Source organism: Hylobates moloch, unplaced genomic scaffold (assembly GCF_009828535.3).
Source record: "Hylobates moloch isolate HMO894 unplaced genomic scaffold, HMol_V3 SCAFFOLD_1, whole genome shotgun sequence".
In the NCBI taxonomy this organism is placed as follows: domain Eukaryota; kingdom Metazoa; phylum Chordata; class Mammalia; order Primates; family Hylobatidae; genus Hylobates; species Hylobates moloch.
Window position 1 is genome coordinate 11,749,370 of NW_026652276.1, and position 14,067 is coordinate 11,763,436.

Here is a 14,067-nt window from a genome sequence, read left to right on the forward strand (position 1 = left end):
ACCGCTAATTAATGAGAACTTAATGGTGGTATATAATATGTTCCCTTCCTTACCTTGAAGATGTAAATTCTCTAGGAAGTCTTCATGGTTTTCTTTTGCTTCTCCAGGTTTTGTTGATCGATACTCACACTCCTTAGAGAGATCTTCCACCATCTAAAGATTACCTATAATTAAATACAAAGTGATATGAATTAAAATTGATTTCAATACTAACAGTTACATTAAGTTTGGGGTTTTGAAAATTCGCATAAGGCTATGTGCCCAACATTAGCTATAACTTTGCAGTCTAGCATTACATCAAATTAGAATTAAGCTCTGGGCATCAAAGAACATTTTCCTTAGAGATTAAAATCACAAAACCATAGTGCTAAAAGGAACCTTTAAAATCGATCAGGTCGGCCGGGTGCAGTGGCTCACACTTGTAATCCCAGCACTTTGGGAGGCTGAGGTGCGTGGATCACTTGAGCTACTAGGGAGGCTGAGGCAGGAGAATTGCTTCAACCCTAGAGACGGAGGTTGCAGTGAGCCGAGATTGCGCCACTGCACTCCAGCCTGGGTAACAAGAGTGAAACTCTATTGCCCCGCCCGTCACCCAACCAAAAAAAAAATAAAATAAAATAGATCAGGTCAAAGGCTGGGCATAGTGGCTCACGTCTGTAATCCCAACACTTTGGGAGGTTGAGGTGGGAGGACTGCTTGAGCCTGGGAGTTCTAGATCAGTCTGGGCAACATAGTGAGACCCCGTCTCCACAAAAAATTTTTTTTAATGAACTGGGCATTGTGGTGTGCTCTGTAGTCCCTACTACTTGTGAGGCTGAGGTGGGAGGATCCCTTAAGCCTAGGAGGTTGAGGCTGCAGTGAGCTGAGATCGCACCACTGTACTCCAGTCTGGGTGACAGAGTGAGACCCTGTCTCAAAAAAAAAAAAAAAAAAAATCCATCAGGTCAATTGATGTTAAAGTCACCCAGAGCCAAATGGTTATCTGTTTCAGGAAGATGTCTGAGAATAAACACTCCATAATTTGGGGAGCTAATTCCAAAGAAATTGCTCAGCTCTCCTCCTTCCTTCCCCGTCTACAGGGACAGAAAAGATGAGTGGATAATTTTCCCACAGAGAGCAACCGTTACATGGACAGAGATAGGGAAAGCATCATTATGCTTAGTTTGATGCATGAAAAAGTGTCATTACACAGGACACTTCTTGGTAATGGATCTGCTGATAGCACATTTGTCTTCTCTGAGAATTTTGGTTTATCTGAAGCAAACTTCATTTCCATGGTTATAGACTGCACTTAAAGGCTGTGTTGATTTCATGGCGGTGTCAACTAATGGGCCTGATGAGAAGCCCCTTGAAACATATCTTATATTATGTTTTTAAACCTGTAATGGAGCTGGGTAGGTAATTAAGATGACAAAACTTCCTCCGATTTGAGAAACAGACCAAATTATGCCTGCATTTCGATGAAGGCTAGGAGGAGAAAGATGGGAAATACAGTCACATTGGGGGCTACAGCTTCAACACTAGAATTTGGCAGGGACACAATTCAATTAACAATAGAGGGGTATCAAGCACTGCAGTAGAATTGGCATGCATTTTACAGCAACACAGGCCTGGACAATCTCTCTGCACTGCAAGTTTCCTTTCCATTAAACATTATTTAATATTAATAGGCAAGGCCTCTCTATGTTATAATGACAGTCGGTGATCCTTCCAGCCAGATCAAGCAACAAAATCCTTGGTTGAGTGGGGGATTCCTGAACAAATGGAGATCGAGCCCAGGGCACCGCTCCAGAAATGTTACACTGCTGGGCTTGCCTCTTAACTTGTTCATGAAAAGGCAGAGATGCCTGTACAATCTGTTGGCCTCATATCTTGCATACCATTCATTTCATCAAGGAAAAATTATTTTGACATTCCTTATACTAACTAATGAACCCTCTGGTACTGATTTAGAAGGCAACATTTGCAGTGCTTGTCACAATGGCCACTGGAGGGACGCTCTCCATGGCACACATTCAAGTTAAGTCGCACACACAGATAAGCTTCCCACTGGCCCCTCCAAGGTATTTAAAGTAAATTACTGAGAATATAACACTTGCTTAAGGAAACACGGCTAGCTAGGACCAGAATCCAAGTTTCCTCTCTGCTAACTCATAAACACAGAGTTTCTTTGGAGGCCTGACGCTTTTTTTTTATGTATAACCTTCACACTACAACCCATCAGACCACTCTACAGAACAGTACACAGAAAACTAATGTTCACAATCACAACTTAACTGCAAGATTCAATTATGTTCCATGTGTTGTGCTTATTAAAACAGAATTAATAGCTATTTTCTTCTTCTTTTTTTTTTTTGAAACAGGGTCTTGTTCTGTCACCCAGGCTGGAGTGCAGTGGTACGACCCCAGCTCACTGCAGCCTCGACTTCCTGGACTCAAGTGATTCTCTCATCTCAGCCTCCTGAGTAGCTGGGACCACAGGCGCGTGTCACCACCCCAAGGCTAATTTTTGTATTTTTTTTTTTTTTTTTTTTTTGAGACGGGGTCTCGCTCTTTCGCCCAGCCTGGAGTGCAGTGGCGCAATCTCGGCTCACTGCAAGCTCCGCCTCCTGGGTTCACGCCATTCTCCTGCCTCAGCCCCCCGAGTAGCTGGGACTACAGGCGCCCGCCACTGTGCCCGGCTAATTTTTTGTATTTTTAGTAGAGACGGGGTTTCACCGTGTTAACCAGGATGGTCTGGATCTCCTGACCTCGTGATCCGCCCGCCTCGGCCTCCCAAAGTGCTGGGATTACAGGCGTAAGCCATCGCGCCCGACCAATTTTTGTATTTTTTTTGGTAGTGATGGGGTTTCGCCATGTTGCCCAGGCTGGTCTCAAACTCCTGGGCTCAAGTGATCTGCCCACCTCAGCCTCCCAATGTGCTGGCATTATAGCCACTGTGCCCAGCCTAATAGACATATTTAAAATTTTAAAGACTTTTTTTTTTTGAGATGGAGTCTTGCTCTGTCCCTAGGCTGCAGTGCAGTGGCGCGATCTCGGCTCACTGCACCCTCCGCCTCCTGGGTTCAAGCAATTCTCCTGCCTCAGCCTCCTAAGTAGCTGGGATTACAGGTGCCCGCACTGCACCCGGTTAATTTTTGTATTTTTAGTAGAGACGGGGTTTCACCGTGTTGGCAAGGTTGGTCTTGAACTCCTAACCTCCTGATCTGCCCACTTTGGCCTCCCAAAGTGGTGATATTACAGGCATGAGCCACCACTCCTGGCCTAAAATTTTAAGGACATTTTTTAAAAATATGGAACACTCCATGAATTTCCATGTCATCCTTGCGCAGGGGCCATTCTAATCTTCCCTGTATAGTTCTAGTTTTAGTATGTATGCTGCCAAAGCGAACGCAATAATAAGATATTTTCTAACACTTATTTTTTCTCAAATTGGTAATTTTTTTAAGTGATAAAACCCTATATTGGTGAGGACAGGGAAAAATGGAAGCCCTTTAAAAAAATCGTTGAGAGGAGTGTCAACTGGTTTGGCAATAGCTATTATAAGCCTTTCAGGTATCCATGCCCTTTGACCCAGACATCCAACTTGGAAGAGTTTTTCCTAAGGAATTTATTGACAAGGTACACAGTATTTTTTATTTTTTATTTTTTGAGACAGAGTCTTGCTCTGTCCCAGGCTGGAGTGCAGTGGTGGGATCTTGGCTCACTGCAAACTCCGCCTCCCGGGTTCAAGCTATTCTCCTACCTCAGCCTCTCAAGTAGCTGGGATTACAGGCGCACACTACCACGCCTGGCTAATTTTTGTATTTTTAGTAGAGATGGGGTTTCACCATGTTGGCCAGGCTGGTCTCGAACTGTTGACCTCGTGATCCTCCCGCCTCTGCCTCCCAAAGTGCTAGAATTACAGGCGTGAGCCACCACGCCTGGCCACAATATTTTTTAATAAAGATGGTTGTCATAGCTGAATTATGATAATAAAAACTCAGAATCCAGCCGGGCATGGTGGCTCACACCTGTAACCACTTTGGGAGGCTGAGGCAGTGGGATGATACTCATCCCACTGAATTTTGGTGGGATGACATGAGAGAATATCCAAAGTGCCCTGCACGATGCCAGACACAGAGTATGTTCCATAAGGGCAGGTCTTCCCTCCTCCTCTCTCCCTTTGTTCACTTGCTGGTCACTTACTGGTCAGTCCTTCATATTTACAGTGATAAATTCAGCCCCAAAAGCCAGGAGATCAGAACCATATTTTTTCATCAACTGTCTAATAGTATTCAATCATAGCTATACTTCATTGAGATCTATTTTCCTAATCATAATCTTCAAAGATAATTATTTCAGCTTTCAGTCGGACCTGGTATTTGATTTTCCTAATTACTAGTAATTGTTAAAAATTGGGTACTTGGTAGGCCGGGCACAGTGGCTCATGCCTGTAATCCCAGCACTTTGAGGGGCCGAGGCGGGCAGATCACCTGAGGTCAGGAGTTCAATTGAGACAGGCCTGTCCAACATGGTGAAACCCAGTCTCTACTAAAAATACAAAAATTAGCTGGGCGCGGTGGCAGGAGCCTGTAATCCCAGCTACTTGGGAGGCTGAGGCAGGAGAATCACTTGAACCCAGGAGGCAGAGGTTGCAGTGAGCCAAGATTGCGTCATTGCGATCATTGAGATGAGCGAGACTTCATCTCAAAAAAAAAAAAAAAAGAATTGGATACTTGGGCCAGGTGCAGTGGCTCATGTCTGCAATCCCAGCATTTTGGGAGGCCAAGGCAGGAGGAGCACTTGGGCCCAGGAGTTCAAAACAAGCCTAGTCAACACAGTGAGGCCCTGTCTCTACAAAAAATTAAAAACAAAAAAAATTAATTGGGCATGGTGGTGCGTGTCTGTGCTGAGGTGGGAAGATCACTTGAGCCCAGGAGGTTGAGGCTGTGGTGAGCCATGATTGTACCACTGCACTCTAGCATGGGTTAAAAAATGAGACCTTATCTCAAGAAAAAAAAAGTTAAATTAATAATCTTCAAACACAGTGGATGTGATTGGGAATCTGTGGCAGATGCTGTTTGCCACACAGCATTCATTTGCCCACCTGCCCTTCCTTTTCTCCAGTATCCTCTTTTGCACATAGCTTGTGCTCAGAGTATAGGCCTCATCAGTAGTTCTAGGAGGCAAGCCCTGATTGGTCTAAGTCATTTCTGGGTAGATTTTTTTTCCCCCTGCCAGCAACTGGTATGGGCACAGGCATGTGATAAAGTTTTAGCCAATGAGATACCAGAGGTCTGCTGGGACTCTGAGAAAGATTTTATCACTTGTTTTTTTTGTTTGTTTGTTCTTTTTTTTTGAGATGGAGTCTTGCTCTGTCACTCAGGCTGGAGTTCCGTGGCACGATCTCTGCTCACTGCAACCTCCACCTCCCGGGTTCAAGCAATTCTCTTGCCTCAGCCTCCTGAGTAGCTGGGATCACAGGCGCTCACCACCATGCCTGGCTCATTTTTTATATTTTTAGTAGAGATGAGGTTTTACCATGTTGGCCAGGCCGGTCTCAAACTCCCAACCTCAGGTGATCTGCCCGCCTCAGCCTACCAAAGTGCTGAGATTAGAGGCGTGAGCCACCTCACCCGGCCATGATTTTATCACTTGTAAGAAGAGACACAACAAAACACAGCTCCTTTTGGGGCACTGATAATTTTTGTGTGTTGATGCAATTGCTGGAATTGCTGCAGCCATTTTAGACTATGAGGGGAGCCAGGAAATTAAGACAATGGTTTTTCATCACTTATTTCAGAGTTACTGAAAGAGCTCTTTAATTCTTCGTTAGGCATGTATTTTAGAACATTATTGTTAGTAATTATACTAATTCATTCATTTTACAAGTTATAGCAACATATTAATTTTAATATGACAAATCTATATTACCCGTGAATATATCTAAAAAAGGAAACTATAAGTGGAATAAACAGACGAAAGTTCTCCTAAAAGTTATCTATCTTCAGGATCTGAGTGTTCTGAATCATGTCCTAAATGAGTGTCTGCAGTGTTTCACATGGAATATTGTCCTCTGTGACGTCAAGAGCATTGGTGATAATAGTAATGAGGTGCTGGGCTCTTAAGCTGGCGCTGCAATTACATAGAGATGGCTTCCTTTTGATTTTGACTCTGAGAATGCTGTAAACATATCAGGCTCACACTATGCCCTCCCATAACTATTTACAGCCTAGGTTAAAAGTGCACTCTTCTCTAGCTTCTGGATTTTCTTCCACACTGCTACTTTGATGCTCAGGTTTCTGAGTTGTTTCCAGTTTCTGCCTATTACAAATATATATATTTTTTCTTTAAATAGAGATAGCATCTCACTATGTTGCCCAGGCTGGTCTTGAGCTCCTGGGCTCAAACAATCCTCCCACCTCAGCCTTCCAAAGTGTTGATATTACAGGTGTGAGCCACTGCGCCCGGCCCCAAATAAAGTTTTTATAAACATTTGTGTGTAGGTTATCATATGAATATAAGTCTGCATTTCTCTGGGATAAATGCCCAGGAGTGCAATTGCTGGGCCATATGGTAGCTGAATATTTAGTTTTTTTTGCCACTGTCAAAATGTTGGCACTTAAAATGGTAATGGGCATTTTACATTCCTATCAGCAGTATATGAATGATCCAGCTTCTCTGGGTCCTCACCAGCATTTGGTAGTGTCACTATTTTATTTTAACCATTGTGATAGGTGAGTAGTGCTGTCTCACTGTGATTTTAATTGTTCAACATCTTTTCATGGATTTATCTGCCATTTATATATTCTTCAGTGAAATACCTCTTAATATCTTTTGTCCATTTTCTTTTTTTTTTTTGAGACGGAGTCTCGTTCTCTCACCCAGGCTGGAGTGCAGTGGCGCAATCTCGGCTCACTGCAAGCTCCTCCTCCCAGGTTCACGCCATTCTCCTGCCTCAGCCTCTCCGAGTAGCTGGGACTACAGGCGCCCGCCACCACGCCCGGCTAATGTTTTGTATTTTTAGTAGAGACGGGGTTTCACCGTGGTCTCGATCTCCTGACCTCGTGATCGCCCGCCTCGGCCTCCCAAAGTGCTGGGATTACAAGCGTGAGCCACCGCGCCCGGCCTCTTTTGTCCATTTTCTAACAAGATTGTTTGTTTATATATTGTAAATACTAATCCTCTGTCAGATATGTGGTTTACAAATATTTTCTCCTATTCTGTTCCATCTCTTAGCACGGTCTTCACAGAGCAAAAGATTTTAATTTTGACAAAGCCCAATTTATCAATTTTATTTTATTTTTATTTTTTATTTTTCTGAGACAGAGTCTCTGTCACCCAGGCTGGAGTGTGGTGGCTGACCTTGGCTCACTGCAACCTCGGCCTCCTGGGTTCAAGCGATTCTCCTGTCTCAGCCTATTGAGTAGCTAGGACTACAGGCATGTGCCACCATGCCCAGCTAATTTTTTGTATTTTTAGTAGAGATGGGGTTTCACCGTATTAGCCAGGATGTTCTCAATCTCCTGGCCTCGTGATCCACCTGCCTCAGCCTCCCAAAGTGCTGGGATTACAGGTGTGAGCCACCGTGACTGGCCTGAAATTTTTTTTATTTTTATTTTTTAATTTGTGAGTGTGGTGGCCTCCAGCTATAGTCCCAGCTACCAGGGAGGCTGAGGTGGGAGGATTGCTTGAGCCTGGGAAGTCAAGGTTACAGTGAGCTGTTGATTGTGCCACTGCACTCCAGCCTGGGCAACAGAGTGTGACCCTCTCTCAAAAAAATAAAAAAAAAAGCCTTGTTTGATCTTGGTAGAATTCTAATTATGCGTCTTTAGATTTTGGTAATGCTTGAGAAAATTAAATATATTCAGTTCGTGATTATAGACTGAAATGCTTAACAGAATTTACTCAAGTTTATAAGGGGTATATAAATTTAAGATAATTTGGGCCTGGTGTGGTGGCTCATGCCTTTAAGAGGCCAAGGTGGCTGGATCCCACTTGAGGTCTGGGGTTTGAGATCAGCCTGGCCAACATGGTGAAACCCCGTCTCTACTAAAAATACAAAAATTAGCCAGATGTGGTGGTGCATGCCTGTAATCACAGCTACTCGGGAGGCTAAGGCATAAGAATCACTTGAACCTGGGAGTCAGAGGTTGCAGTCAGTGGAGATTGCACCACTGCACTCCAATTATTATTATTAATAATAATAATTTGGCCGGGCACAGTGGCTCATGCTTGTAATCCCAGAACTTTGGGAGGCTGTGGTGGGTACACTGCTTGAGATCAGGAGTTTGAGACCAGCCTGGGCAACATGGCAAAATACCATCTCCACAAAAAATACAAAAATTAGCCAGGCATGGTAGCACATGCCTGTAGTCCCAGCTTGTAGTGGGGCTGAGGCAAGGGGATTGCTTGAACCCTGAAGGTCAAGGCAGCAGTGAGTGGTGTTCCCGCAACAGCACTCTAGCCTGGGTGACAAAGCAAGACCCTGTCTCAACAAAACAAAACAAAACAAAAATTTAAGAGAATTAAATTTGCTAGATGTATAAGTTTTGTGTCTTTAATTAATATGTTTAAGACAGTTTAAGTTTGTGAACAGTGCATAAATGTTTGAGATTTTAATTTGTCAAATGTATAATTAAACATTAATCAAAGTACAATGAAAATAAGAGTTTTAAGTTTTAACACAAAATTATTTGATTTATAATTGAATTTACTACGTTTGTAAGTTGTGTGTTGAAAGTTTAAGGGAAAATACGTTTTTAATTCATAACTTTAATTGAATATTATAATATTTAATACTAATTAAATATAAATAATTATAAAATAGAACTCAAATCAGATTAAAAATATTGATTTCGGAATAAATGATTTAGGAACTACTGGGTGGCCATTTGAAAAAAGAAGTTGAATCTCTGAACAGACCACTAACAGGCTCTGAAATTGAGGCAATAATTAATACTTTACCAACAAAAAAAGTCCAGGAACAGATGGATTCATAGCTGAATTCTACTAGAGGTACAAGGAGGAGCTGGTATCGTTCCTTCTGAAACTATTCCAATCAATAGAAAAAGAGGGAATCCTCCCTAACTCATTTTATGAAGCCAGCATCATCCTGATACCAAAGCCTGGCACAGACACAACAAAAAAAGAGAATTTTAGACCAATATCCCTGATGAACATCAATGCAAAAATCCTCAATAAAATACTGGCAAACCGAATCCAGCAGCACATCAAAAAGCTTATCCACCATGATCAAGTAGGCTTCATCCCTGGGATGCAAGGCTGGTTTAACATATGCAAATCAATAAACATAATCCAGCATATAAACAGAACCAAAGACAAAAACCACATGATTATCTCAATAGATGCAGAAAAGGCCTTTGACAAAATTCAACAGCCCTTCGTGCTAAAAACTCTCAATAAATTGGGTATTGATGGGACGTATCTCAAAATAATAAGAGCTATTTATGACAAACCCACAGCCAATATCATACTGAATGGGCAAAAACTGGAAGCATTACCTTTGAAAACTGGCACAGGACAGGGATGCCCTCTCTCACCACTCCTATTCAACATGGTGTTGGAAGTTCTGGCCAGGGCAATCAGGCAGGAGAAAGAAATAAAGGGTATTCAATTAGGAAAAGAGGAAGTCACATTGTCCCTGTTTGCAGATGACATGATTGTATACCTAGAAAACCCCATTGTCTCAGCCCCAAATCTACTTAAGCTGATAAGCAACTTCAGCAAAGTCTCGGGATACAAAATCAATGTGCGAAAATCACAAGCATTCTTATACACCAATAACAGACAAACAGAGAGCCAAATCATGAGTGAACTCCCATTCACAATTGCTTCAAAGAGAATAAAATACCTAGGAATCCAACTTACAAGGGATGTGAAGGACCTCTTCAAGGAGAACTACAAACCACTGCTCAACAAAATGAAAGAGGATACAAACAAATGGAAGAACATTCCATGTTCATGGATAGGAAGAATCAATATCGTGAAAATGGCCATCCTTCCCAAGGTAATTTATAGATTCAATGCCATCCCCATCAAGCTACCACTGACTTTCTTCACAGAATTGGAAAAAACTAAAGTTCATATGGAACCAGAAAAGAGCCCACATTGCCAAGTCAATCCTAAGCCAAAAGAACAAAGCTGGAGGCATCATGCTACCTGACTTCAAACTATACTCTAAGGCTACAGTAAACAAAACAGCATGGTACTGGTACCAAAACAGAGATATAGACCAATGGAACAGAACAAAGCCCTCAGAAATAATACCACACATTTACAACCATCTGGTCTTTGAAAAACCTGACAAAAACAAGAAATGGGGAAAGGATTCCCTATTTAATAAATGGTGCTGGGAAAACTGGCTAGCCATATGTAGAAAGCTGAAACTGGATCCCTTTCTTACACCTTATACAAAAATTAATTCAAGATGGATTAAAGACTTAAATGTTAGACCTAAAACCATAAAAACCATAGAAGAAAATGTAAGCAATACCATTCAGGACATAGGCATGGGCAAGGACTTCATGTCTAAAACACCAAAAGCAATGGCAACAAAAGCCAACATTGACAAATGGGATCTAATTAAACTAAAGAGCTTCTGCACAGCAAAAGAAACCACCATCAGAGTGAACAGGCAACCTACAGAATGGGAGAAAATTTTTGCAATCTACTCATCTGACAAAGGGCTAATATCCAGAATCTACAATGAACTCAAACAAATTTACAAGAAAAAAACGAACAACCCCATCAACAAGTGGGCGAAGGATATGAACAGACACTTCTCAAAAGAAGGCATTTATGCAGCCAACGGACACATGAAAAAAAGCTCATCATCACTGGCCATCAGAGAAATGCAAATCAAAACCACAGTGAGATACCATCTCACACCAGTTAGAATGGCCATCATTAAAAAGTCAGGAAACAACAGGTGTTGGAGAGGATGTGGAGAAATAGGAACACTTTTACACTGTTGGTGGGACTGCAAACTAGTTCAACCATTGTGGAAGTCAATGTGGCAATTCCTCAGGGATCTAGAACTAGAAATACCATTTGACCCAGCCATCCCATCACTGGGTATATACCCAAAGGATTATAAGTCATGCTGCTATGAAGACACATGCACACGTATGTTTATTGTGACACTATTCACAATAGCAAAGACTTGGAACCAACCCAAACGTCCAACAATGATAGACTGGATGAAGAAAATGTGGCACATAAACACCATGGAATACTATGCAGCCATAAAAAATGATGAGTTCATGTCCTTTGGAGGGACATGGATGAAGCTGGAAACCATCATTCTCAGCAAACTATCACAAGGACAAAAAACCAAACACTGGATGCTCTCACTCATAGGTGGGAATTGAACAATGAGAACACTTGGACACAGGAAGGGGAACATCACACACTGGGGCCTGTTGTGGGGTGGGGGGAGCGGGGAGGGATAGCATTAGGAGATATACCTAATGTTAAATGACGAGTTAATGGGTGCAGCACACCAACATGGCACATGTATACATATGTAACAAACCTGCACGTTGTGCACATGTACCCTAGAACTTAAAGTATAATAAAAGAATATAAATATAAAAAAAAATAAAAAAGAAATAAAAAGAAAATTCATTCATGCCTCACGCCAGGAAAAACTGTAAGTAGATCAAAGATCAGCATATAGGTGAGGTGCAGTGGCTCAGCCTGTAACCCCAACACTTTGGGAGGCTGAGGTGGGAACTTGGGCCCAGGTGTCTGAGACCAGCCTGGGCAACATAGTGAGACCCTCATCTCTACAAAAAAAAAAAAAAAAAAAGGAAAAAAGAAGGGGTCTGCATATTAAAAAATCAGACCATATAAGTCCTAGAAGGAAAAAAATGGTGAATTCCTTCAACATGTTTCAAACTATGTCTCAAAATCCGGAAACAATCAAATAAAGACTGATAAATTCTACTAAATAAACATAAAAACTTATTGCATGGAAAAATCTCCAAAGACCTTTTTTTTTTTTTTTTTTTTTTTTTTGGAGACAGAGCCAGACTCTGTCCCCCAGGCTGGAGTGCAGTGGCACCATCTCGGCTCACTGCAAGCTCCGCCTCCCGGGTTCACGCCATTCTCCTGCCTCAGCCTCCCGAGTAGCTGGGACTACAGGCGCCCGCTGCTAATTTTTTTGTCTTTTTAGTAGAGGCAGGGTTTCACTATGTTGGCCAGGATGGTCTCGAACTCCTGACGTCATGATCCGCCCACCTCGGCCTCCCAAAGTGCTAGGATTACAGGCTTGAGCCACCGCGCCCGGCCAAAGACCTTTTTAGAAATGTTTAAAGCAGCTTAGTTCATCATAGCTCCAAACTGGAAATAACCAAAACAATCAAGTGGTAAATGGGTAAGTACATCCATATGACAAAATGTCACTCAACAATAAAAAGAAATAGTGATACATGCGCTGGGCGCGGTCACTCACGCCTGTAATTCCAGCACTTTGGGAGGCCGAGGCGGAAAGATCACGAGGTCAGGAGTTCGAGACCAGCCTGGCCAACACAGTGAAACCCTGTCTCTACTAAAAATACAAAAAATAATCGGGTGTGGTGGCAGGCACCTGTAGTCCCCGCTACTCAGGAGGCTGAGGCAGGATAATCGCTTGAACTCGGGAGGTGGAGGCTGTGGTAAGCCGAGATCGCACCACTGCACTTCAGCCACTTTGAGACAGAGCGAGACTCCGTCTCAAAAAAAAAAAAGAAATACTGATACATGCAATAACAGTTGAATCTCAAAGCATTAAGATAAGTGAAAGAAGCCAGACAGAAAATGCTATGTTCCATAACATTCCATTTACGGCAGGCTAACAAAGAAAAAAACAGAAATCAGATCAATGATACCAACGATTAGGGATGGAAGAGGAAACTGACCACAAAGAGGTATGAGGACAATTTCAGGTTGATGGAAATAGTCTATATCTCGATAATGATGGTGGTTATACATTTTTTTAAATTCATGCAAACTGAAAAGAGTGATTTTTACTGTATTAAAAGCACATCTCAAATGTGATTTGAAAACAAAAACCATCAAAACAAAGTAAAAAATAAAATAATGATAAACTGTAAAAAACATTTGTAATTAATATTACAGACAGGCAATCTCCCTAAAGAGTTTGTACAAAGAGGGAAAATATCAACAAATAGTTCACAGGGAAAAAAAAAATTCACAAGCCTCATAGACATATAAAAAGATGCTCGATTTCACTCATAATAGTAAAGCATATTAAAATCCTACTGAAATATTATTTCTCATCCATCCAGACTAGCAAAATCCAAAAGAATAAAAACACACTTCATTTGCAAGGATTTGGGGAAACAGGAACTCACCACTGTGGTACAAAATGTATGGAGGGAAATTTGGCATAATCTAATAAAATTACGGATGCTTTCATCCTGTGACTCAGCAATTCCATTCATAGGATTACATACTACAGACAATAGTGCCACACATAAGAAACACAAAGGGCCAGGCGCGGTGGCTCACGCCTGTAATCCCAGCACGTTGGGAGGCCGAGGCAGGTGGATCACGAGGTCAGGAGATCGAGACCATCCTGGCTGACACAGTGAAACCCCGTCTCTACTAAAAATACAAAAAATTAGCCAGGCGTGGTGGCGGGCGCTGTAGTCCCAGCTACTCCGGAGGCTGAGGCAGGAGAATGGCGTGAACCCGGGAGGCGGAGCTTGAAGTGAGCCGAGATTGCACCACTGCCTGGGCGACAGAGCGAGACTCCGCCTCGAAAAAAAGAAAAAAGAAATGAAAAGGAAGCCGGGCGCGGTGGCTCAAGCCTGTAATCCCAGCACTTTGGGAGGCTGAGGCGGGCGGATCACGAGGTCAGGAGATCGAGACCATCCTGGCTAACATGGTGAAACCTCGTCTCTACTAAAAACACAAAAAATTAGCCGGGCGTGTTGGCGGGCGCCTGTATTCCCAGCTACTCGGGAGGCTGAGGCAGGAGAATGGCGTGAACCCAGGAGGTGGAGGTTGCGGTGAGCCGAGATCGCGCCACTGCACTCCAGCCTGGGGGACAGAGAA

At 42.6% G+C, this 14,067-nt stretch overlaps 1 protein-coding gene and 1 non-coding gene across 2 annotated transcripts in view; both read right to left on the minus strand.

Moving 5' to 3' along the window:
• Positions 1-14,067, minus strand: part of FBXO36 (F-box protein 36) — a 93,924-nt gene that overhangs the window by 37,245 nt on the left and 42,612 nt on the right. The window contains 2 exon segments of the mRNA XM_032754074.2: positions 54-126; positions 129-164. Coding sequence (XP_032609965.1) covers positions 54-126; positions 129-164 — 109 coding nt within the window.
• Positions 3,288-3,390, minus strand: LOC116809793 (U6 spliceosomal RNA). Its single transcript, XR_004369978.1, has one exon. It is a non-coding gene; the product is annotated as a U6 spliceosomal RNA (small nuclear RNA).